General features: G+C 37.0%; 1 protein-coding gene across 1 annotated transcript in view; it reads right to left on the bottom strand.

The window, feature by feature from the left end:
* The window catches only part of TMEM135 (transmembrane protein 135), a 164662-nt gene that overhangs the window by 110548 nt on the left and 28208 nt on the right, over positions 1-25906 (bottom strand). Inside the window, exon 4 of the mRNA XM_079301087.1 lies at positions 19329-19362. Within this exon, the coding sequence (XP_079157213.1) occupies positions 19329-19362 (34 nt within the window). The remainder of the gene's footprint in view (positions 1-19328; positions 19363-25906) is intronic.

The following is a 25906-nucleotide window of genomic DNA, read 5'->3' as shown; positions in this document are numbered from 1 at the left end:
ACTAATTTTTGTTTCATAATGCTTTTCACGCCCAAGTTTCGTTTTAAAATGGAAAAAAGAAAGCTACTGTTATGCAATATCTGCATATGAATATCCAATAAATATTCTGAATAACAACAGCAGTAGAGTACACTACAGTACAGGAAGACACATGACATATGTATGACAATGTGTGTAATATACACTTAAGATGCTACTTAGCCACACTTGTCTCCTATTTGCAATTATTTGAAAACATGCTCTATTTTGTACAGAAAATTCATCCTACCAAATCATAAGCAGAACAACCTGAGGTGCTGCACACCCTACCCTAGGCTCCTGCTTCCCTTGGGCAAAGCCCCTGGGCTTCCAACAAACACAGCCTGAGGTGAGCAGCAAACCAATCCCATCAGCGACCCACAACCAAGACCTCACGGAATGTCTACAACCACAAAGCACTCACAGAGACTGCCCTGTGTAAGGCAGCATCTGCTGTACTGGAAGCAGAGCATGAAACCCCAGGTTTTGTGTTTTAGCCTGCTATGGTCACCCACTCACCATAAGAGCAGGGGCAGGTCTGTGTGCCCCCAGCTGCACACACACAAACACCCCAATCCCACCCCAGACAGCAGGAAGCACTGCTCCCAGGCACACATAAACTCTACACAGGCATTTAATCCAACATGACATATTTGTGAACGATTTAAGCTAACACAGCAGCACTTACGCCACAGTAAAACCTTAGAGATACGATAAATAATTTACAAGAGCAGTGCAGTCACCACCAGTGTTTGTTTTCTCAGTGGTCTTTATTAAACCAAATCACTGGGATTAAAGCTACTACAACAAAAACTGGAGACTGACATGAGTGGGTTGACAACTCTTCTGTTTGTTCAAGCCTCCTTACTGAGAGGACTCGAGTTAAATATGACCAGAAATAAATTTGTCACAATACAATTTTAATTCTGAAATATCTGGAACCAATTAACTTTGGGAAAGAGGGCCACCCAGTAATAAACACAAAATCATTTGTGTCTGCTGTCTTGTTTGTGATAATTTTTTTTATTGCTACCTCAGTTTCAGATGTCAGAGTAATGACTTCCACATTCCGATAAAAATGTGAATTGAATCCATATGGAAAAGATGCTCAAGCCCATCAAAATCAAAAGAACTCCCTTTTTCCTAAGTTTTTATACAAACAAGTTTCTAAAGCCTATCATTTTGAACATTCTCAATCAAAATCAGGAAATTTTTAATACTATTACCAAAGAATCAGATGTGTCACAGAAAGATGTATCTATTACTTAAGTGAAATGTCAATGTAATCTATTTTGCTTAAAAGCCTCTAGCTAAAATTAGCATTTAACCCTTTGAAAGATGTAGCAGCCCTAATTGCCAAATGGTTCAATTTCCTGTTAAAATTATTTAGGAAATATACATTATTATGATTAAATAAAGTTACAGACTTATTACTAGACTACTTATTATTAGACTACTATAGACTAGTTACATCAAAGATTCCACATATAACATATTTATCTTCCCACTGAGAAGTAACTGAGGAAATTGCCATCACTCAAAAGAAGACTTTTCCATAATTAATAAAAGAAACTCTCTCCTCCTTTCTTCAGTCACAAAGTCAAGTCCTTTCCATCCTTCCAGCTTAAAAAGAGAAGTATCTCACCAGGTTTGTTTCTCCTAGATAACAAAGAATTAATAGTTACAGGCAGAACTCATATACACAGTTCTCTAAAACCATCAAATATTTCTTTAAATATTCTTTTTTAAGTATCACTCCTGCCTATACTTTCTATGACAATTAAAGAATCCAAGTACTTTTAAAGTAGCAAGGAAGGAAAGAGAAGATATCTGCTTTATTTGACAATGTAAAGCAAAACTACAGAATCAGTGTTACAGAAGTCTTATTAATCACGCTACTAAAAGCTCCTCCCTGTCCATGCACTGGAAGGGAGACTCCCACATTTGTCAGGGACACAAGCTCAGCTGAAGAGAGTACTTTCCACATCTGTATGCATTAACAGAGGATTTGGTAAGGTAAGCCACATTCCCCCAAGCATGCACCATCATCTCTGTGTAACTGGGTGCTAACAACAAACACACCTGTCCAGGGATTCCACCACATACACTCTGAAGTTCCAAATGCCATGTGGCTTCCCTGCACTTTCTTTAGTGCCTGATTTACCTTGGTTTACATAAGGTAAGAAGAATTAAGAATTAAGCTTAGAGAGAAAATCCTGCTTATGTACAATCAATTAATTATTCCATAGACAGCCAGAAGAATGAAAAATAAATATGCAGGTAAGAGCCTACACAGCAAGAGGCAGTGGGAAGGGAAGGGATGTCTTCAGCAAGCTCTGCAATGGACTCCTGGAGGTTCAGTAGGTCACCCCACCAGCTGTGGGAATTGTTCCTTGGCTTACACAGATGGCAAAATGCCTTCCTGCTACTGGAACTGAACTGGCCTAAGGTGCAAGACCTGCCTCTCCAGATGTAGGTGTAAAAAGCCTTTGAATTACCACTCCACAGGCTGAAGGAGAAACATCTGCATTAGATGCCTGAGCATAGGTCCACAAAGAAGATGTCCACAACACAGCTAGTTCAACTCCTGGTTTTGAAAAACCACCAGCAACAAGTGTCTGAAGAATTCCAGGGCACATCTGCCAGAATAATATATAGGATCTCCATATGTGATTGCCCTCATGAATTATTTTTCCCACAGTTTCTCCTGCAGCCCACGAGAAAGATTCTGGCATCCCAATTGTCCGTGTAGCTTTGCATCTGTGTGCATCAGCTTGTTTTGAACTGCTAGCAGTTTTCTTTGGCATCCCTTCATTCCTGTATTTCAAGTAAATAACTCATCACCACTCCCCCTCTTCATACAAACACGATTCTACGTTTCTTGTCTCCTACTCATTCTCCCTCAGGCTAAGTTTACTGAATGTAGCTCCTCCACTTACACATGTTCTTCAACACCTTTGCAATCTTTATTTTTCCACAAGCTACTTTATCCACTTCTATTACACTTTAAAGAGGACCAGAACTGCAGACAGCAGTAAACCTGTCAGTACACCCATGATTTACACAGTGGCATGACAGTGATTTTTCAGTTTTATCCTCTATTCCTTTCCCAATTATCTTTAACATTAAATTGAAGGGAGTAAGGGAAATGGGGGTGCTAAATAGTTACAAAATGTGGAACTGGTATTTTCCTCATATTTTCAACTTGTTGTCTGACTAAAAAATCATATTCCAACATTTCATATACAAAAGAGGAGTTTTCTCCCTATGTGCACTGCATTACTTGCCACTTCATCAGTGGAACAGTGTCATGAGACTTCTGCCAACTTTAGAATCAGCTCTCATTTTTACAATCTTGGACAAACTATAAATAGCAAAAACTTGTCTTCTCAGTTTCTTTTTTCCCAGACCATTTATGACAATAACCATAGATTCTCTTCCCCATTACATAGTGTTTGGCCATATTTGCATGATCCTCAATTTTGCAGTGCCATTCTGAAATTCTGTGGCTGAATCTAAAGCACTGAAAATGAGTTAGTGAACATGAGTGCATGAAAATTATCAATATTAAAAAATTTTAAAAATACAAGATTCTGTGCTTCTAAGTTAATAATAAAGATAGAAACAATTGCTCTGTATTTGTTTCCTACCTGCAGAACAGGAATGTTTTCTCAGTTCTTTAACCAAGCAATCTTGGTATTGTCTTACCAAGGGGTAAATTATTCCCCTTTTCCTGACCAATCTATTTTTCCAGTTTTCTTCTGATGACACATCGTACAAGTTTTTAAACTTTCTAGATTGCTTTATAAAAAGAAAATCTATCCCTACAAAAAATTCCTAAATGCTGGGTTTTTTTAAATAAATGCCCCACATTTTTGAGATAAGCACTCAAAGTGTGCTTTTCCCTTAGTCTCATCTTCCATTTTATTCTTTAACAATAACATAATACATTGGAAAGTTCATAGGATTCTGTTCCTGCTAGTTTTTGCTTTTTTGTTACCTATGCCGCTGCTTGCCAGCAACAATCCAGCAACAAAAGGAGTCAACTATCAGCTTTACTCAGTTACAACCTGCACAGAACAGCCCACCTCCACTCCTTGTAGCCTCACCACTTCCAACAGTGTCCACAGTCTCAGAAAATATTTACATCAGGTTGTATCTGGTTGTAAGCAATTAAGTTGCTATTTAAGACATGAACGCTGATCTCAAGGATCATCATCATATGTGATTACCTAAACATTCATCAACCTAATTTCAATAGTCAGGCTAAAAATGCTTAATAAGAAAAGAAAATGGCACAGAAACTGTCAAAGTTATTAAGTTTCAGTTAGATTAACTTCCTCTCATCATTTATTAATCTAATACATATTGGATGATTATTTAAAAATGTACCAGGAGGTCCTAGTCACATTTTTTGGTGCCCTCAAAATTCACTAGTAACACTACTATTAAACCTATTTTTTCTCCAAATCACTCGTTCAAGTGACCTGTAAACTCCTGGTTAACCCATTAAAATGTAATGGATTTTATAGGTAATGCAAACATACTCTGCAAACTTGCTTTCATTAACAAAAAAAACACCTCTAATCAGGGAGATGTCCTGTTTATCTGATTTTTTCTTATTTGAGCACCATGTACATATCAGTGAAGTAACAGGTTAGTTAATTAATTCTCTGCATTTGAAATTACAAGTCCAAATTCAAAGTAATGACTTGAACACTGCTATAATATAAATAGTAAGCAACTGAGTACCAGACAAAAATGACCACAGACCAGTGGAAAATTATTACATTTGCAAATACTTGCAAATACTTCAATACAGTGCACTGAAGTCTGTGAAGAAATTTGGGAGGTTGAAAAAAGTGAAAAGAACCACATCTGTACTACAGCCAAAAAAAAAAAAGACACATGGTCTTATGGCTTAATTTGGAAATGCCCACAGTGTGAAACACAGATGTACAATGATCTCAGTTGGTCAGAACACAGTGCCAATTTAATAACATCAAGAATGTGGGTTCAATACCTGTATGAGCCATTCACTGAAGGGCTGGACTCTGATCCTTGTGGGTCCCTTCCAACTCAAAGTATTCTGTGAACCTGCTGATGCTTTTGCACATAAGATGACCCATGAATTGAAAAAAATATGTTAAAAATACAAATATGAACATAAACCACAGGTTTTGTTTCTTAGGATATTGCAAAACACCAACTTACTAATTTTCTTCATTTTAGTGTCTAACAGTTTGTTTGATCTTATTTTTTTGGTAAGTCTCAAGTAATCAATCATCTATTTTTGGTGAAGGTCATGATGCTCACCAACAGACTTATGCTGGCCCTTACTCTTAATCCAGTTGTAAAATTCCTGTAGATGGAGTCTTTTACTACTGCTCACACCAGCTTTGAATTTTCAATTCACTGCATAGGTTTAAGATTTCCCATACCCCTGGCCTGTGACTGAGGCTTCCTTCCACCCCTCCTCTCACATGAGTGAATACTGTTTAACACAATTCAATCTGACTTTGGTTTGAGCTACTGCTCAAAGTACAGATTGCAGTTACTTCATTCAGTAAAGTTCCAGATATAATCCTTCTGGCTTGGCACACATTCTTTGAGTCTTTACATGCACAATATACAGGCTACATTGCAGAGAAGCTGGAATTCTAAGAGAAAAACGACATATTTTTGTCCATTAGTAAAGCTGTCTTAACAAATCAATGAGAGGCCTTATTCTAAAATTTGTCAAAGCAGACACGTCTTCAACTTCTGGTTCACTCAAATTCATAAATGCCATACAAGCAAGGAGTCAGAAAATCAAATAGAAAACCTATATAGGTTTTCTTTTGGAGGGAGGGGGGAGGTGTCCAAGAGCTTCATTATTTATGACCATGGCAAAGTTCTCCAGCAAGGTTATTTATATCAGTGCATTCCCATTACATCTTGCTTTGCCTAAGGCCACTGACTTACTCTGATTTGCAAGCATTAGCAAACAACGCCCACATTCAAGTTAAGTGTATCCATTCTGACACAAAATGGTTGATATTGTGCACCACAGTCCTGGCTCAGGACTCAAGGGGCCAGTTTGCACAGCTTAACAGGCTCAGGAACATGCTTCAGGTCCCAGCAGTCTTAATTAGGCCAGGAATAAGTAAGAGACATGATGAACATAAGGCTTTAAATGTAAAGCAAAAGGGTTATTTCAGGAGTCGTTTCTTATACAGCAGAGAATTGCAGTGTGTTAAAACAACTGTTGTGACCAGAAACAACTTTATATTTTTATATGGGACAATGACCATCATTTGTAAAGCACCTCCTGGTTAATAAAAATAGAAAGAAAGAAAAATAGAGACAAAGACGGTACAAACATGGGTGCATGCATCCATGTGTGTGTTGGGAAGCAGGGAAGGTTTTTGTATGGCTTAGACAAAAAAAATACTGTATAAGCATCTGAAGAATTTTAAAATTTCAAATATTCCAAAAAAATACAGTTGTTTATAAAGCATTCATAAGCAGCTAGGGGGGCATGAGCTTACACACAGAAAAAGTTTGCATTTCTAATCTAACTGTCCAATCCACTCTTTGAAAAATTTTGTAATGGGACTGATATTTAAAGACCTTTTACTTATCATAGTGATCTGCAAAACACATGAAATAATTTTGTCTCAGAAATTGTATCAGCACATTTGAGTAAGAGTGAAGACAACAGTTACATTATTCAACGTTACCACCATAGATGATTCTATATAAACAAAAACTATTTTTCAAAATTAAAAAGTTTGCGATTGAAAAATAGTATAATCATTAACACTTTAAAATATTCAAAGGTGATAATTATTAAGTTTGATTTTGAAGGAGTGTTAAGCAAGTTCAGGACTTTTAATGAAGTTATTGACTTTCTATGAATTTTAAATCTAATACATCTTACTGAAACCAATGTCTATATTTTTGAACCCAAACTATGGAAGGTATACTTGACAAAATTCAGGAATATGTGAAAAACTGGCATATGTACCAGTTTATTGAATGTTCTCTCAAGACAAACCAGATATTAAAGTTGAGAAACTCATTTTCTTAATTATATGGCATTCAGCCCCTCTTTCTGATTCCCACTTCAGATCATTCTTCTCCCTAGGAACACTGAACAGGGAATTTCTATTTCCAGACTTATTTCAGTCAAGTCTGCAAAAATCTTCTCAAGATTTGAGGAGAGCACCAGCTACTGAGGCACACCATTGCATTTGAGCAGGGAGAGAAGTTACTGAACCAGAAAAAAACTCATTAAAGAATCATACTACTCACATTACAAAAACATTAATAGTTCACATGGAAGTGACCACATGAGATCAATCTCAAACAATGCAGTTACTCAGAAAAAACCCCATTCAGCACCATATTGTAGCAAGACATGGTAACTGAAGCACTATTGAAACTTCCATAGTCACTAATGGTCTGATCCATTGTGTGGAAAGGGCAGAAAAGAGAGAGGAGCAGATTCAGAAAATATTCTAATGTCACACTCATTGCTGGATATTCCTTTAAAAATACTATGGAAGTCAGTTTGTCTTCCAAAGATAGAACCAGTCTTAAAGACAGGACACTAAAGACACAGGACTGGCAAGTTTCACACATAAACAGGACTCAAACCAAAACAAAAATTTGCCTTAGGAAAACCAGTCAGATTTAGATGTAAATAAAATAAATCTTATTGTCCCTTTAACTTTCCTTTATTTTTTCTTTAACAGATGTAGATTGATACTTTAGAATTACTTCCTTCTGCTTTACCAAAAAATTCTACATTTTCTTTACCAATGTGTCCTCATTAGAGCTCAGCTTTAAGGAAGGATTTTTTTCCTTTCATTTTCCAACACCAATATGGTTTTCAAGCTGACCTGTCTTCCATCCAGACTGACATTTACAAGCTGTGCTAGAAGCTGTCATCCTCCACTTTTCTGACCTTATTAGAGGCATAAGGAGCATATCACAGAGACAAGATTTCAAATGAACCACCTCCCCCTGAATGCCAAACCACTGACTGTTTAAACAATTAAAAAACTTAGTCTCAGCACTGTTTAAAAATCTACATATCCTGTAACACCATCATGTAAAGAATTTCAGCAGCCAAGTGTTAACATTTGCCATACACCAGCACATTCATTCTGTCTGACTATAAACATAAGCAAAAACATTTACTCTTTCACAGAAAGACTTTTAAAACCATTTTATACTGAGCATAAGAAACATTTTTTAACACAGAAACTACCTCAACATGTAGAAGCAAAAAAGAGAGCTTTATTTCAGACTATATGCACAAAGATATTATTTTTGTTTTGCATCATAGAAACTGCTAAAACAGAGAAACTAACAGCAATATTTATGAAAACAACTCATTTTTGTGCCAAAAAAAAAAAAAAAAACAAAAACCCCACACCAGTTATAATTTTTAGACCAAACTGATTTTGTTCCAAAACTTTCTGTGGAACTCTATTTAAGGAATGCAAATGCACAACTGACTTTTATTCGGACAGCTTAGAGTTTCAAAAGGAGCAGAATGACTTCTGGGCTGAAATTGCTACTCTTTTTAATTATCATTATCCTATAAATGACGTCAGGAACAGTATCAGACTAGAAACTGGCACCAATATACTATGAGTGGATAAAGGCAATTAAAACATGAAGGATTTAATTTCAACTGAAACATATGGGGTACAGAAAATAATAATTAAATGCAATATCCAGTTAATCAGAAAGAATGTTTGCTCATTCCATTCATTGGCCAGTTCTATGGCAAGATTAACACTGTGTTAAAAAAAAATAAAATAAAAATCAAATCACAAAGCAGTAGAATAAACTTAAACTTTGCAAACTTTTGTCCTCTTAGAAATACCTTAATTCTTCATATTTTCAAAACAGAATTGAAGACTTCTTGTACAAAATTAAATCTGTACTCTGGGACTGGTTTCCATAATACCTGAACCATCCCAGAAAGATCCACAAAGAAGCAGCTTCTCAACAACTACCATCAACACAGTAACTGGACAATTTTAAGTAGGACTGCCAAAACCTCACAAAATAAAGATTCCACACTTCTGTACATTACAGCTTTTGTTAAGAACGCAGTAAAAAGATAAAGCAGACTTTTACAGATTCATCCAATGCCCTCAGTTGGCAATTCTGCTGATCCACCGACCTCTGTATCTTTGACTACACACAAACACCTTCACCTCTTCACTTCCTTTGTGCTCCAACAAGAGGAAGCCAAACAAAGTGTGGCTTGAGTGTGTTCTTGGTAAATCTGGAATCTGACACTAGGTCCTCACAACTGTTGCCCAAAACTGTTGCCCATAAGGAGCTTGCAGAGAACCCAGCTCAAGAACTTTTCCTCTATTCTTCACACCTGAGCTCACCATTGGACAAATGATAGACACTAAAAACCTTCTGCCTCAAACACATTCTTGCCATGCCTCACCCCAATGGACTCTGATTTTCAAGCTTTAGCAGAGGACTCCAGTGTTTGGGGCAGCACAGGAGTGACAAGCCTGCAGCAGCATTTCACCTGCTTCACTGAACACTCAGACCATGCCCTCCTGCAGCAGCACCTGGATCCTGAGCATTGTTCTGAAGCAGATGGAAATACAAAAGGGAAAATACTGCTGGAATGGAAAAAGTCCCTCTCTTCCAAAGAAATTTCCATATCTATACCTTTGCATGTACAGAATGAGGAAGCATTTGTTTTGCTTGAGGTCCTAACTTTTTCAGTCATCAGATTGTATTTTCACCTCACTTCCCCCAGAGCAGGGCCATTTGCCCTTCTTCCCAAACCTCACAAACTTAGAAGCTCAAGAGGGCAGCAGAAACTGCCAGGTAACAGGGGCTGAAGCTGAAAAGCGAGGATAATGACTGTGTTTTTCAAAGGCTTGAGGAAGAAAAGCGAACTGCCTGACAATGTGAAGATCTGAGACAAGGGAAGATGAATGCTAAGATTGTAGTGAAACAGAAAAAAACAAAAGATTTCTGCTCTCATAAGCTTTTACCAGAAGACCCCTGAAAAACCTTTCCTCCCACCAGGAAAATCCTCAACCATCTTGAAACACTACTTGGATTTGCCCTGCTGAGAAGTCTTGAATCCTCTTTTGACACATTTTTCTCATCTATCAGATCAGTGTCCACAGCAATTCTCATAATCAGAAATGCTACATGTACTAGAGATGGTGTCTGGAGCTCTTCAGAATCTGAAGCTAAGCATTACTTTCAACTCCACTACTGACTGGTAAGGAGTTAACTATAAAAATCAACTACCTTTAGCTAGTACATTTCTTATAGGAAATTCTGCATAAGCTATCAGCTGTGGCTGAGAGGTAAGCCTCAACACTGATTTGTAATATTGACACTTCTGCTAAGTCTAGAAAGTCAAATGGATAGCTGTTCAATATAAAAGATCATGTTAAAGGAGCATAATGATAAGTGTTATATTGAGTTTCAAATGAGACACACAGGAAAGTTCAAAATGCAAAGCAGCTTTGCACAGAAAGCAAGAGACAAAGTATTAAATGTTTTCTTTGACTCTTGCCAGAAGTCCTCCTCTGAAGTGATGGATGAGGTTTCCTGAGGCTAAGATGCCAAAGCCAATTAGCCATGTCAATCCACAAAAATGCCAGCTGCCAGGATCTAACTTTATTACAGTATTACTTAAAAGTGAAGACATCAGCAATGTTTAAGTTCACATGACTCCTAACTTTGAAACCTGCCTTTTTTAGATTTAGAGTTGGGGGCAGTGACAATGACCTTAAGTTTCAACCTATTAAAATCCTCATAGAGTGCCATGATTACCCATAATTTAATTATATAAAGCATTCTGTTAATCAAATTAGACTACATTATGCACTATTCAAAAGAAAGTGAGACTTGAGCTTATTTCCCTCCTCATATGAATTCTATGTAATGTTTATATTTAAAAGTAGCAATTTATTTCAATAGTGCCTGTTTTGGTTGCCAAGCTGCATATCCCACAGAACATGATATGTGTAAAGTATATAGCTTACCCATTTATGGCATCTAATTCTGAATTCCAAAATAAAATTTTTGGAAAGTGTCTTGAGTATTTGCCGACTAGAATAAAGCATGTCCAAGTCTTTGATTATTTGAAAACATCTGCATTTAATTTCTAAGCAAGGAGCTTGGAAATGTTGATCTTACAATACACGTCCCTGCACATTCACCACAATAAACTCAATCATTCCATGAAATGGTAAAACTTTTCTTCTGTTTAGGTGCCTATGAAATAAATCTGAACATTACTATCAAGCAATAAAAAGCACCCATTTCTTCTGAACAGCATCTATATTCCTCCAAACTTCTCAGAAAACTGTGTATACTTCAAGTAGTCTATATTAACTTTACTGACATCTTAATTGAAAGTTTGGCTTTTTGATACTACAACATTTACACTGCCCTTACCACCCCAGTATATAACTGGCAGCTCTTCTTGAACTATTCTGTACCTCTAGGATGCTGAGAGAATGAGACAAAAACAGAAGAGTACAACAAGGTTAAAGAAGAGTTGCAAGTCTTCTGGGAGAAAAAAAAGCTTTCTTCTTTAGATTCTAAGTCAAAACCGGGCTTAATCATTTCTTGGCTGGATAACTTTTGTTTCTGCAGACACATGCCTATACTACTAGGTATACAGAAAATAACCATTATTAAGAGCTTAAAATCAATAAAAGTTTGTTCTCAACTCTTGATTTTACCTGTTAAAGGAAAAAGATCTGAATGAGTGACTAGCATTTTCTAGTCATGCAGACCCTTTGACTCCATAAATCCTGTCTCATAAGGATTTATTTCCTTCCTTTGAGACGTTTTTGAAAGATAACTTCATAAAGTAAGTGCCATCAAGTGTCCAAGAATGCTGTATTTTGTTGTCATGTATAAAGCATTAAGCATTGTCTACTGAAATGACATAAAAAAACAAACCTTATGTCTCATTCCAGCGCACTGTCTTCAAGTGTAAACTAACATGATCAGCTTTCTTCATTGAGACTTGCCCTTTAAAATCTAAAGGATAAAGATCCATTGATCTTGGTTCTTGTTCCTGAGCTTCATAAGCCAGACTACTGTCACTGTCAGCAAGTGCATCTGTGATGCCTGAATGTCCATGCTGACCTGCCATATCTCAAGTGCCACTCTGAGAACAAGGGGCTGACTCTACCTGGCTTTAAACCATGAGGCAGCACAAAGGTGAAGGCCTTGATTAAAGAACAAACATTGCACGAGCTCCATCTGAGTATGCCTTCCATGAAATGGGAAAGATGCAAGCTCTTTGTTTTCTAACTTATTTTTGCACTAAGATCCAGGCAGTAATGAAGCAGAAGACATGGATGATTTTCTCTTCCAAATCCAGATGACAAAATAGGAGAAAAAAGCCATTGCACAAAATGAGGTAGGACTTACCAAGGAACATCACACGACCTGATAGAAGAAGAAGCAACCAAGTCTTTACAAAATCCCATGCTACAATGTGGGCCAAAACAGTTGCAAAAATGCTGCTATTAGAAGCAGGAATTCAGGACTCTCAGTTGAGCTTCAAACTGGAAACATGTTATATTAGAACTACAGCCCCAGGGAAAACACTACTGAGTTGATTTCAACGTCTAAATTGATACCAGACAAGACTTGTTTCTTGCTGGCACTAAAATGAAAGGCTTAACTTCTTGTGAGAGAAGTACAAAAATTATCAACTACAGCAAGTGGCAAGACATCACCTGAGAGAGACTGTCCATGCAAAAGCAAAAATTCTGCCATAAGTGAGTACTGTCCTTTTTGCTCTTCCATCACCCAAGCAGCAATGACTGGGTGCTGAATGCTGCCCTAGGGGAATCATGCTTCAGAACATTGTCCCAAAATGGGGCTTTGCCCTCCACAAGGCTTGAAATACTTCACAATCCTGAGCTTCAGTTCAATGCAGTTTCCAAGAAGGAAAACCCTTCCCTCTGAGCTTTCACATTTTCACAGAATCGTTTAGGCTGCGAAAGAGCCCTAAGATCATCAGCTCTGCTAACCCAGCACTGCCAAGCCCACCAGTAAAGCACATTCCCAACTACCACATGTACATGCCTTTCAATTTCCTCCAGGCTTGGTGATCACCATCTTCCTGAGCAGCCTGTTCCAGTGCTTGACAACCCTTTCTGTGAAGAAATTTTTCCTAGTATCCAAGCTAAACCAACTATCAAAGCACTTCTGCTATTCCAATAGTAACTTATAAAACCACTTACTATTCTATCAACAAAAGTAGCTTAGTACATAAGGCTTTTTTTTTGTTTGACAGAAGGAACTAAGCAACAGTTTTACCTTAACTAGAACACTATCAGCTTAAAAGGTGACAATACAAGGAATGAAAGGGGAATCTGGACACCATCAGGCAATAATAAATATAAGTTTCCTGCCAGCTGCTGCTGTAATCAAAGCCACTATCACACCAGAAGAGGGATAGAGAAAACAGTGACAAAGCAATCCCGGAAGACAAGTATCTCAAGCATTTACGTGATGCCCTTTCAGTTATAGAGATTACATCTGAAATGTCAGAAAAATAAAAAAAAAAAAGTCAATTTATTTCTATCTTGGCTAATATACTAAAAGAATAGCCGCTCTTACATCCTGGCAGTCCTTGTATAATGGATTACATGAAAGCACACAGCAAAATTTTAATTATCTAAAAAGACAAGACAGGAGTGATCAAATCCATTTCACTATAACTGAAAGCCCCCAGAAATTTAAAACATGCATTCAGAAAATGGAAATCCAACTGTCCTCCATCATATTGGATTGCCTCCATGTTTTGGCTAAGATGAAACTGCTCCCAGTGGAGAAGAAAAGGTGGCAGCTAGTCCTGCTTATGAAGTGTCAGTTCAGTAAGTTCAAACATAAAACATTTTTTTTGTGCTACAATGAATAAACTGTGTAGCTAAATATAATGCTTTGTGAAACAAATGAGATGGGTTAAATACTTCACAGAGTTACAAACAAAGAAGTGACAATAATCTTTTTTTTTCATTTTAAAGGGTATTTTTTAATTGGTACACAATGTTTCATAGCATATAACAGCACTGGATAATAATTTTTCAGTTACATGTTACGTTAATGACAAATGATTGCACATTACTCTAAAAACTCCACAAAACAAAAACACCCTTCAACCTACAAGTATTCACAGTATCCTCCCTCATTTAGTTGCAGCTGGCGCAAGGTATTTCTTGAGACATCTGTAACAACTCAGATATATCAGCAATTTTGTACAGAAAACATTTGATAAGCTGGTAAGAAAAATCACTTAGGAATGCTCAGTGACAGAGCATTTCTTGCATGCAAGTACTTTCCTTTACAATATTGCCAGTTTGCCTTCAGTAAAAAGTGTGAACTACAGGATCAGCAAAAGCACAGATTATAAGTGGCTTTCTGTTGCTTCTTCTCTTGCCACAGCAAGTCTTGCTCCTCTTTCTTTTATTCATCTACCTATCACACTCAAAAAGCATGAAACAGTAACAAATTTAGTGTACAAGTAAATTGATATTGGAAGGCTCTTAGCCTCAAACATTTGAGCCATGTTCTATACTGTGCCATATCTCTGCCAAGCTTGGTGTCTACTTTGCTCTCTGTGTGTGCTAGATATCTGAAATTAGGCTAATAGCTTCAAGTTTATTTTTAATATTGTACAACATGAAGTTTTTGGTATTTTGAATCCCTATGACTTCCATCCTCTAAAAAAAAAAAAAAAAGAAAAAAAGAAAATCATACAAATATCTGGAGTTACAGTTGACTGAAGAGAAATGAATACTAATTTCTCCACTAGATCCTGAAGGATTTCTTTTCGTCTGTTTCAGCATTTTTGCACGCTCCTAGACCAAATATTTCAAGCTTTAAGGGCACAACTTACATGCAACCTTCACACTCGACTAGTTGGAATAAACAACAACACAGCCAAAATGAACCCAGATTTAGCTGGTTTATGCAACTGAAAAACAATTCAACTGTGAAACTGCTTGGACTACTTTAAAATAGCAAAAAACTCTGTTCAGCTGTGATACTTTATCACATACAGAAGCACAGCATACCCAGTGGAATGCCACTGATCAACTCCTTCCGTACTTGTTTAGGTAGTATCTCCTTCTCTGTGTATGAGGATCCGTGTGCTTTATCAGATTTCATAAACAGCAGATGCACTGATGACCCAACATCAGCATAGGAATAAATAAACCTCAGGATCCTCAGATTTCTCTGTAAACTTTATCCAGATGCAGTTGCTGACAATTTCTCCAACTTCCATTTCCAGGACACCAAAAATATCATATCTCTGTCTCTCTACTTCTGGGCTCTTCCTAAAATTTCCCTAATATTAATTAATTATTAAATTAACCCAATCCTTTTGTGGCAAATCCGTAATTTTCTTTGTCACCTGCTCTCTGCTTTAACTAGAATAAACTCTACATTTTCTCATCTTTTTTCCACTTGTTTGACCTCTAACACTGTCAAACACAACTCCCAGTACATCAGTCCAGCTCCATGTCTCTTGACACAATATATTTTTGGGTTTTACCTGAAGACTAGTGCTTCTCTATTTCCTTTCTTCCTATCTTTCTTATCTTACTTTTCAAATTACAGCTTTCCACTCAGTAATGTTTTCTCTCTGACTGGGACATATCCTTACACTTCTTCCTCCCATCACTCTCAAGAAACAGCCCTCAACAGCATCACTCTGCCTTTGCATCCAGCTGCCTCACCTTACACTTAAGCTTTATATCATTTCATCCATGACCCTCAAGTGCCTCTTATTAATATTAATATTTCCAATTCTGTAAGCACCATACATCAGAAGTCTTAGCAGAGAATGAATAAAGACTTTGATGTAGTGATGCACAGTTTGAATTTCAAACATAGTATGCAGCTCAGCACATTCTAGGATAACCTCCTCCTCTTTGGTGTAGCATTTCAATGACAACATGGCAATTTTTCTAAAGTTTTGTTTCTCAAAGAAGCTTTATACCAAATCAGTCCTAGTTCAGATTAGTCTCTTCCTATCCTGCATTTTGAAGGTATCCTTTGTTTTGTTTTCAACATTAGAAAAGCCAAACCAAAGACACAGTTTCTTCAATGTAAAAGCAGCAACTCAACTGCTGAGCTGTTCACAACACAGTGTGCCTCAACTGTTTGGGCACATAAGAGCTATAGGTCGTCTTCATGGACAGTCATTAATGTCATCCACTGTTCCAGATAAAAATAACTGAAAGATTACATTTCACTTTCCACCTTTTGCTGGAATCTTGGGGTTCCTTTTGATCTCAAATTATCCATGAAGGATCATCTTATGTGTTCACACCAATGTATCTCTTATGATCCTAGAAATTTCATGACTTTAATACACGCAATCCAAAATAGAACTTGAAAGCTCCATGGCTCTGTGTGGTCCACAGCACTGATTACCACCATTCTGTTCTGGACTATTACAGAAACTTTAGGTCTCAAACCCACATGTTCAGCAATGTTAGGACTTATACATACTAACTTAGCTCTAAAAACTCCAAGTGACTTCCAGTGAGAAGCTAAGAAGTTGATTTTAGACTCTGGACATGAAAATTAAAGCTACAAATGCTTCAGTTTTATGCTTATTTCTAGTTCCTATCTCTAAAACAAAAAGGCGAAAGAAAGTTCTCTTATGTAGCTTCAAATTAGCAGCAAGCTAGTCTGAAAAACACAATTTTATTCTATTTTTCCATAGACCATATATAGTCTTAACAACTTATTTTTAATCTGCCATGTTAACAAGGCAACAAGGAAATGCAGTGAGAGAGTTCAAGTTCACATAAATCTATAATCACTGATTTATTTAAAATTAACCAGGACACTTATTCACGTGTTTCCATTCACAAGTTTCTAGTAGCTCCAGATTAAAAAAACAATAAAAATGTCACATTTAGAACAAGAGTCCTTAGACCCCACTGCCTTTCATGTTCTACTGCATTTCACTCACTGAAATGAGAAACAGCAGCCATGCATAAAGATTTATACACCTTTCCCCTTTCCACTGAGTAAATTCATCTCTGAGGACAAATTGTCACATACTGCCAATTGGACAACAGGACTAAAATTTTCTGATTTAAAAACCCTAATCTGGCTATAAAAATTCACTGCTGCAAGAGTCATGATAATCACTTATAATAACCAACAGTAATTACAGTTACCTCCCGCCTACCTGAGCAAAGGCACACATGAAGAATCACATAAAAAGCCTTAAATATTATTGCTCAGGCTGCAAAACCCGGTGTAGCAAAATGTGAAACAAAAAAAGGAATACATTTAGTTCCATTAACATCTTAACAGGTCCTGACACGAGTTTTACCAAATGCAAGAAATGCAGGCTAATTTCACAATCTATCTGCCATCACTACCAATTAAAATGTGACAACTCTCAAAATGGGACATGCTGTAATCTAAAGCTGACAGAAATAAAAGTTTTAAAGGCTTAGTAAATGTATAAGTGAATCTTATCAAAGCATATAAAGTTGTAAGCCAAAGATAAGGAACACAAACAGGGAAACATTTACTGTGATTACAGAGCTTGCTAACAAGGCAAGTATGACATGATCATGGGCAGTTTACAGAGCAAACCCCAGCAGCTGTGGCTTCACCAAAGATCTGTGACTAAAGCCATTGTGCTGAAGAGAATGTCCACGCCAAATGGTATCTGTAAAATGTAACTGCATGGCTTGACTTTTCCCTCACAACTCTGTCCAACACCAGGTGAATTGTGTGGTGCTTCAGCCTTAGAGCCATGAACACGACAACAGCTTTCTCAGAATCAGGATACTCAGAGGTGCTGCTATTTAAGCACTCCTACTGCCGCCTTCTCTTGGAAAGTCCATTCCAAAGGAGTGACAGTATGTCCAACTAAATAGCACTGTCCTTATAACCTCTCTTTCCTGAATGACAAGTCTCTACACAGTTGCCCTTCTGAATTCAAGGAAAACTTCCAAGGTTAAGATTTCTTTGCAGGAGTCAAACCTTGTTCCTATGCATTACTGGGACTCTGAACACCTAATTAATTGAGTTGCAAAAGTAGAATTTGTCATCTTTTCAAATTAGGTTAAAAAACTTCATAAAGAAAAGGAATCCTAAAGGACAAATTATTAGCCATACAATTCAGGAAGCAATAAAAATTACAATGGTAATTCGACAATAATGAAGTGAAAAGCAAAAATTAATTTACTCTCTTCTGAAGTCTGTAAGTTTCCTTCATGAGTCTGTTTGTAAAGAGAGTCTAAGAATATAGAACAATCCAAGAAACAATTTCTGCCTAAAAGAAATTGTTAAGCATCAGAGCTTGAGAGAGAACTATGTAATGAGTTTGGTAAATGCATAAAGGGACTTCCCAGGATATCTACCTGCTAACACATGTCATGAGACCAAGCTCCTTCCACATGTTCTGCCCCCACAAAATACTCAGAATTACAGGTCATCAACAATGACTGTACAAGGACAGAACAGAACATATTATCACCCTAATCTGTACTAAGATACACTGCTTTTGTCTTACCCCTTTTAGTCTATAATCTTATCATCACCATCAGAGTTCGACTCATGCACAACTCTACTGAGGCCCCAGCAAATACTCTCAGCAGTCTGAACACAATTCTTAAGTTGTATTCTCTTTTGTATTCTCTTTGACTGTTCATGCAATTGAAACTGTACAAAAACTTGATGTAATTCCTTTGGCAAAGTAAAATCTTTCCTAAATAAGTATGATCAAGTAATAGAAGCCTTTTATATTTGGAAAAAATTAATGCACAAAGTATCATTTAGATAAACATTATTTATTTGAAGAAGAATAAAAGAAATATGACTCAAAATTTAAAGTGATACAACCATGTGGCAAAAATGTTTGCATGCACAACAGATGACACAAATTTGAGAATTTATTAATTACAAAACTGAAGTATATGGTGTTGAATTTCTCATCTCCAAAATAATGATCACTTAAGTACCACATGAAATACAAAATTACCATCTTCTTGGGGCTGCAATACACAAAACTTTGAGCACAGTACAATGAACCACATTTCAGGGTCTGCTTTACATCTACTTCTGAAGGACCTCTGATCACAATTAACTCTTAAGGGAGCTTTAGTTATCTAATAATTCATAATTCTTAAAGAAAAATCCTGCAACTATTAAAAAAATGCAATGAATCTTAGCATCTATCAACTTTAAACAAGACATTTCCAATGGATCTTGTATGCTTTTATTCATTATTGAAATAAACGACTACTTACTTGATTAGCCATGTAGATTGTGAGAAGACCTCTCCTATAAGCAGAAAAGATAAAATAAGTGGATGAATCAAATATTATTTTCAGAGTGAAGAAAAACACTTTAATTATTAAGAATATTTCATTAGAGAATTTTTAAAACAGATTATTGTGGAGGATGAATCAGTACCACCTTACAGAAAAATATGTGCAAACCCAAAAATAGTCTTTTGATAGCACAGCATCCAAAGTAGTGAGGAATTACAGGAACTAAGTTATATATAGCAACTGGCTACTCCACGAGTCCTGAAGCTGTCACAAGGGGCAAGGCACCTTGAATTACACACAGCACTTATCACAAAATAAGCCTACATATAAGCCAGTAACATAAGCACTCAAACAATGATCTAAGCCTAAGTTAAATTGTGAATTTACAGCAAAATGCTTGTGTGTTAACTTGTTTTGTGATTGGTGTTATGTAACTCAAGACCCTCCTGCCTAGAGTATCATAAAAAAATTTCTGCTGAGACTGATGCACAAATCTCGGCTCAAGCCAGTTGAAAGTCACAGTGCCAACAGTGCTCTGGAACAGCAGCCACTGTCTTCTTTTCTAACCTTTATCTAATTTTTTTCTTCTATTTTTTGATCTACCAATTAAAATTCCTCTCTTCTGCAAAGATTTCATTAGAAACTGTGGCCAAAGGCTGGAACACTCAGTTTTAGTACTTCCTACTGGACTGGTGTTGTTATCTTCTTGAGTTTACCATCAGCCTTGTAGTATTTGGGATTTTTCTCACTGTCCCCACTGGTCTTACACAAAAAACCTGAAAATTTTCATGAAAGCACCACACATTCAACTATTGAAGTTTCTCAATATGGAAGTGAGTTTATAACCTGAATCTATATTTGTCCTCATGCCATTCAGGTTTTTTTTTTTTTTTTTACATTGCTACTACAGAAGGTAATATATATCAGAAGGTCTAACCCAGGCTCCTATGTTCCACCTTATCATGCCATTTTAAATTTCCAAGCATTCACAGAATGCTTAAGAGAGTCGTTAACAGAACACTCCTTGCTATTAGTTCAGTTGAAGAAGTGTACAAAACAAAAGCACAGATAGCAAGAAATAAAGAAATCCCTACCACACAGTTCCAAGCTTGATTAATCCAAAAAGTTTATTCAGTATTTTCTAACCCCCATGTTTACATGTAAATAACTTTGTCAAGTTACGTATCCAGGAAAAGTTTCTTCACAGCAGCCATCTAAGCTACAGGGATACATTCCACTTAGAAGTTTTACTGTTTCCACATCACACTGAATTTGTGGAAAGAAGTAACACAGCATGTTGACTCCAAAAAGTTGCCCTCTACTCACAGAGAAGATTCAAATTTGGCCTAAGTTCAAACTTTAGGCAAATCAGTTTGTTTCATGGTTGCTTTTTAAAAAAAAACAAAAACAAAAACAAACATAACTAAACTACAAATCTGCTCTCTGTGTACCTTCTCTACCCAGTACCACCCTGTGCCAGATACTAGAAACAAGATTCTAGCATGGAAACCTAAGGAAAAAAAGCTTGAATCTAAAGATTTGGTGAGGATGAGGCATACAATAAAAAAAGAAGACAAAAGGTAAGGAATAGGGTCTATGAGTATTTAAGCAAAACAGCCTGTACAACTTTCAATAAAGCATCAAAATACTGTATCACATTTCTGAACAGGAAGAGGTGAAAATTCACCTGATGCAATAGATAAATTCAACTCTCAGGCTGGTCTGTAAACATTTACCTAGTCTTTCAGACAACTAGCTAAAGTGATAAAACAATACTGGTGCCCCAAACCCCGCTGAGTAGCAAACTGCCAGCTAATACAGTTCTGTGTACTGTAAATTTTATTTTAATTTGTTCTCAGGAAAAAAATACTGGATATTTCATGTTTCTTAGATTTTCTTTTTACCCCGTAATAGAATTAAGAAATTATGATAAACACTCAGTCATTTAGAAACACAGAAATAAACCTATCCATAAGAGCTAACCTAACTCAATCCACTTCGAGTAAGAACATCAAAAACATCCTGCAATAAAACACCCATGAGAAGACTCAATCAGAACCTCAGTAAGAGATGCAGCTTTCAGAGTATACTCTGTGTATTCACAACTGTAGTATCTCCAGTGGGCACCAAGCAGGATGATCATTGTTGTGTGCACATAACTTGCATAGTGGATTCTCCCCTGCAGTCTCTCCGTCATGCAGACAGGGTTTTTTAGCCTCCCACTGAAATTTATATAGTCTTTTTAAAAACACTAACAAACTAAGAAGTAAATGAGTTTTAGTTTCTATTGTAGTCCCTTTGAGGCTAAAATGCAATTCACCAACCACAAAGACAAAGAAAGGAAAAGGGGCTAGAGAAGAGGAAGGAAAGAAATCAGGAGCTGCGGTACAGCTGCAGCAAGACCAGTGTGAGAAGTAGGTGCCTGGGAGGAGACAAAATGTGCAGACAATAAATTTGTGCAAGGAAGTAACTTCCGGAACTGAAAACACAGTAAGTTGTCAGATGACGTCACCTCCAATTGCCTGCACCAAACCCTCTGTGAGACCCAGGCTAACTCCAAGCAGAAAGAGTTTTCTTCCTCCAAATTAATTCTCTGGCTGTTTTAAAAATAAATAACCCCATGTTTCCAGGGAAAAGGAAAAAAAAAAGGAGGGGGAAGGGGCATTCTTCCTGGCCTTGTGCAAATGTGATCCAACAAGCCTAACCCAAACCTGAACTCTGCTGTTATAAAGCAGTTGGAAGTTCAGAAAATGTTGCACTATTTTGTAGCAATGACAGCTGACAGAAAACAGGACAGAAAGATGGAGGTAGGCCAAGTGAAAGGGTCACTGGTACAACCCAAGGACTGTATTAAAACTACAGCTGGTAAATAGAGGGAGAATATAATTGGGAAATGGTATTAGGAGAGCAGGAAATTATTAAACAATAAAAATAATTAGTCAGTCATGTCTAACCACATGCTTTGTGGAGGTTTAAAGATACTAATAAACATCTTAGATTTCACTCCCAAAGTCCATGAACCAGTGCTGAATGCTAATCTTGGCAACACCAACATCAGCAGGTGGCTACAGCAGCGACAGTCTGGCAAGATTCCTACAGGAAAGCCCAAGCAGCCACACACAACTCCTACTGCCCGCTCCTCCTTCACAGTTTCTGTCTTAGGCCATCTTCTCCAAAGCCTGCTTTCATAAATACCTTCATTGTGGCTTCCCACTGACTCCCAAGCACTTCTTCAATTCCCAATATTGCCCATATCCAGCTTTGTTTCTAATGACATCTGTGATCTTTAAATCAGGAAGGAAAAACATGAGCTAGGGGTAACCTTAAATTCACAGCAGACCAAGGTCCATCCTACAGTTTCTTGCATTAAATTCAAGAGCCAAAAAAAACCTTTGCTGAAAAACTGGTAACAAGACAGATCTCCTTCACCTAAAACAGGAGGCTTGTATGAAAGTAATAATCTTTTAATTGCTCTTAAATTCAAGTCTCAAAGAGCAGCAGTGTTTGGTATACTTTCCACTTTGTTTCTCCTCCTTTTTCTTCCCGATTCACACTTTAAAATGAATTTGCTGACATGTTAGAGAACTGAGTAGGCAAGGTCTCAGAGTTTAATTATCCAACATAAGTCATATTATCTACACTTGAATAATTCCAATCTTGCAGATCCACATTTAATGTTTAAATTACAACAGACCACAGGCTTCTAGAAGATAATTCTTTTGTTCATTTATACTTTCCTCAAAGAAAAGTTTATCTCGCTAAAATTTGCTTTTTTGGACAACTTTTAACATTCAGATCAAATTATAACAGCAATAGCTCTTAAACTATGGCCTATAAACCTCAGAAGAGAACCACATATTTTTGTTATTGCACTGCCCAGAGGAAAGAGTCTAAAATAACTGCTAAAAACCCCAAAAAGCTACAGGGTAAAAATAACAAGGAAACCTAGCAGTGTACTGGGCTGCATTACCAGAAGTTTAGGTAGGAGGTCAAGGGAAATGATTAATCCCATTTACTTGGCACTCACTGCACCACAGAGTCCCTTGCCTGGTTGTGGTCCCCAATACAAGCACTGATTGTACAAATTGATCAGCTGGCATGGAGGACCAGCAGAACAGCTGGGCAGATCCAAGGGAACAGCATTTTCTCCAGAAAGACAGGAGAGCTCTGGAGCAGACACTCAGAGGGGCTGCTGGACCTCTGTCCTCAGAGCTTTGCAAGGCTGACCAGACAAATCCCCAAGCAAGCTGGATTGAATTCAGTGCCAGCCCTGCTCCAAGAAGGTACCTGCACTAGCTAAATTCCCAAGACTTACCTAACAATTCTATTAGTCTACAGAAAAAGGGTAGAAACAACTTCAAAGTATCAATATTTTTTGCCACAGATTATAAAATCTTATAAAATAAATGACAGTGATAAACAATGGCTTCCTAATGAATACAAAACACAAATTCTTCTTTAATGAATTAGCCATTTACTTAAAAAGATCAAATTTGTCTTTTAAGTATTTCAAATCACCACAATCACTGTTATGCTATTCTGTGGGTACTTATCTTTACAATTTGCACCCTAAAACAAGAATTAGTCTGGTCCCTGAAAACAGCCACATCTTTACCTGGCCTCTAACACTACCCCCCCTCCAACCAAGTCCCCTTCAAACCATTTCTTAAACAAGAACTGAACTCCATCAGTTTTTCCAGCCTGTTCTCTAAGTTTTTCATCATACTTCTAGCTCTTTGCTGAAACTGCCCCAGTTATTCAAAGTTCATCTTCAGGACTTCAAATGAAAATATAGGAAATATAAAACAGATTAAAGTTCTTCTATCCTTTTTTTAACCAGAAGTAATTTTAAGTCTAAGAAATCACTGGGTACTGCTCTTCAGACTTTGCATTTGCCTGTGAGCAAAGTATTTATATCTTCTTGTAAGTGCTGTAAACTCAGGAAAACATATTTGATTGAGGCTAAAGTGCAATTCCCCTTACACGTGAGTAAAAAATCCTATTTGTGCCAATAGAAGCAGCAACTGTCCAAATCTGCATGCCAACATATTGTTTGTGGAACACTTTGCTGAAGAATGTTTTCTTGCTCAGCTTGATGGGCTATAAAATTCAAAAAATAACTATTTTCACAAGCAGTATAAGCTTTTGCTTCACATAATAGTAAATCATACAAAATACCAATCTTTAAATACAACCAAGGTTGCTTTTTCCTACAAAACTCATTGCCAGTTCTCTCATTTATGGTTTTCCTTCAATGTATTTATGGTTTCCCTTAAATACAGAATTGTTGCTAAGCTACAAAAAAAAAAAAAAAAAAAACCACAACAGCACCATCAGCACACACAAAAAACCCCCCAAAAAATGCCAAACAACCTTGCCTGAAGGTGGGTTGAATCCTTAGAAAGTCCTTACACTCATGGAAATTTTACCATAAATTAATTGTCACAACCACAGCAGCCCTCAAAGAAAATTTCCAACAGAAAGCAAACACCTTCTCTTTCTCTAAACAACCACAGGAGAGAGGTAGGACCTGTCATTTTTAAGCTTTCCCAACATTCATTTTTCCTTCAGAATATTTCTTCTATACACTTTGCCCTGCCCTACAATTGTCTTTTGTATCCAATAGCAGCCCTCCAGTTCCTAGAATTTTCTCATCAAAAACTGTTTTTGGTGATATGAAATTTAAAGAATTGCTTTCTCTATTGCCTTGTTTCAGTTTAACCACAAACCTTTCCAAGCAGGCATTCTGAAATCTAAACATTTACTTCAATTAATTAAACCTACTTGAACTGCTCTTTTTTACCAGTATTGTGGTTTCTGGGATCACTTTTTTTTTTTTGGTTTTACTAAAAACTGAAGGGGAAGTTAGTCAGCAAGTCAGAAATAACAGGAAATAACTACAGAAAGATGAATACCACTGTGTACAGAACTACCATAAATTGACAGAGCAGGCACCTCCTTCAGAGAGAGCAGCCCTAGGTGTGAGCTGTAAGAGGGAGCCCCTAAATTCACCCTCCAGGGCAGGTACAGCCCCTGAGAGCTCCCATAACCCAGCACACAGCAGCACAGAGGGACACAAGGAGCCTGAAGATGGATACAGCAGCATGTAAAAAATTTAATGCATGCAATTAAGAGAACAGGTTCTCTGATTAAACATCTAATTGATGGGTTATGCTTCTCCACATATATAATAAATTTAAACAGCAAGTAGGGCAAACAGCTACAAAATAAAAACATCCAACTCATTGCTAAGACAAGAGCAGTTCTAGCTTTGCTATAAAGCTTTCTAACCTCATGCCCAGTCCAAAACTTCAAATTCCTGATATTTCCAAAAATTCTTAGTATTGTCAAACCAACAGGACTTGACCCAAGCAGAAGGTAGTAGAGTCAAACTCACCTTTCCTTGTGACCTATACAACAAAATCTGAACTACACATAACTCTTTTAACCTTTTTTCCCATAAATTCATTATATTAGCTTCCTACAAAATCAAGTCTGAATTTTATATGAATGTCACTGTTCATTGAATCTGCTGAGCATTCTGATACTTATCA

This window comes from Erithacus rubecula, assembly GCF_903797595.1.
Source record: "Erithacus rubecula genome assembly, chromosome: 1".
NCBI lineage: Eukaryota > Metazoa > Chordata > Aves > Passeriformes > Muscicapidae > Erithacus > Erithacus rubecula.
Note: the sequence above shows the minus strand (reverse complement) of the source record. Positions and strands in the feature narration are given on the sequence as shown.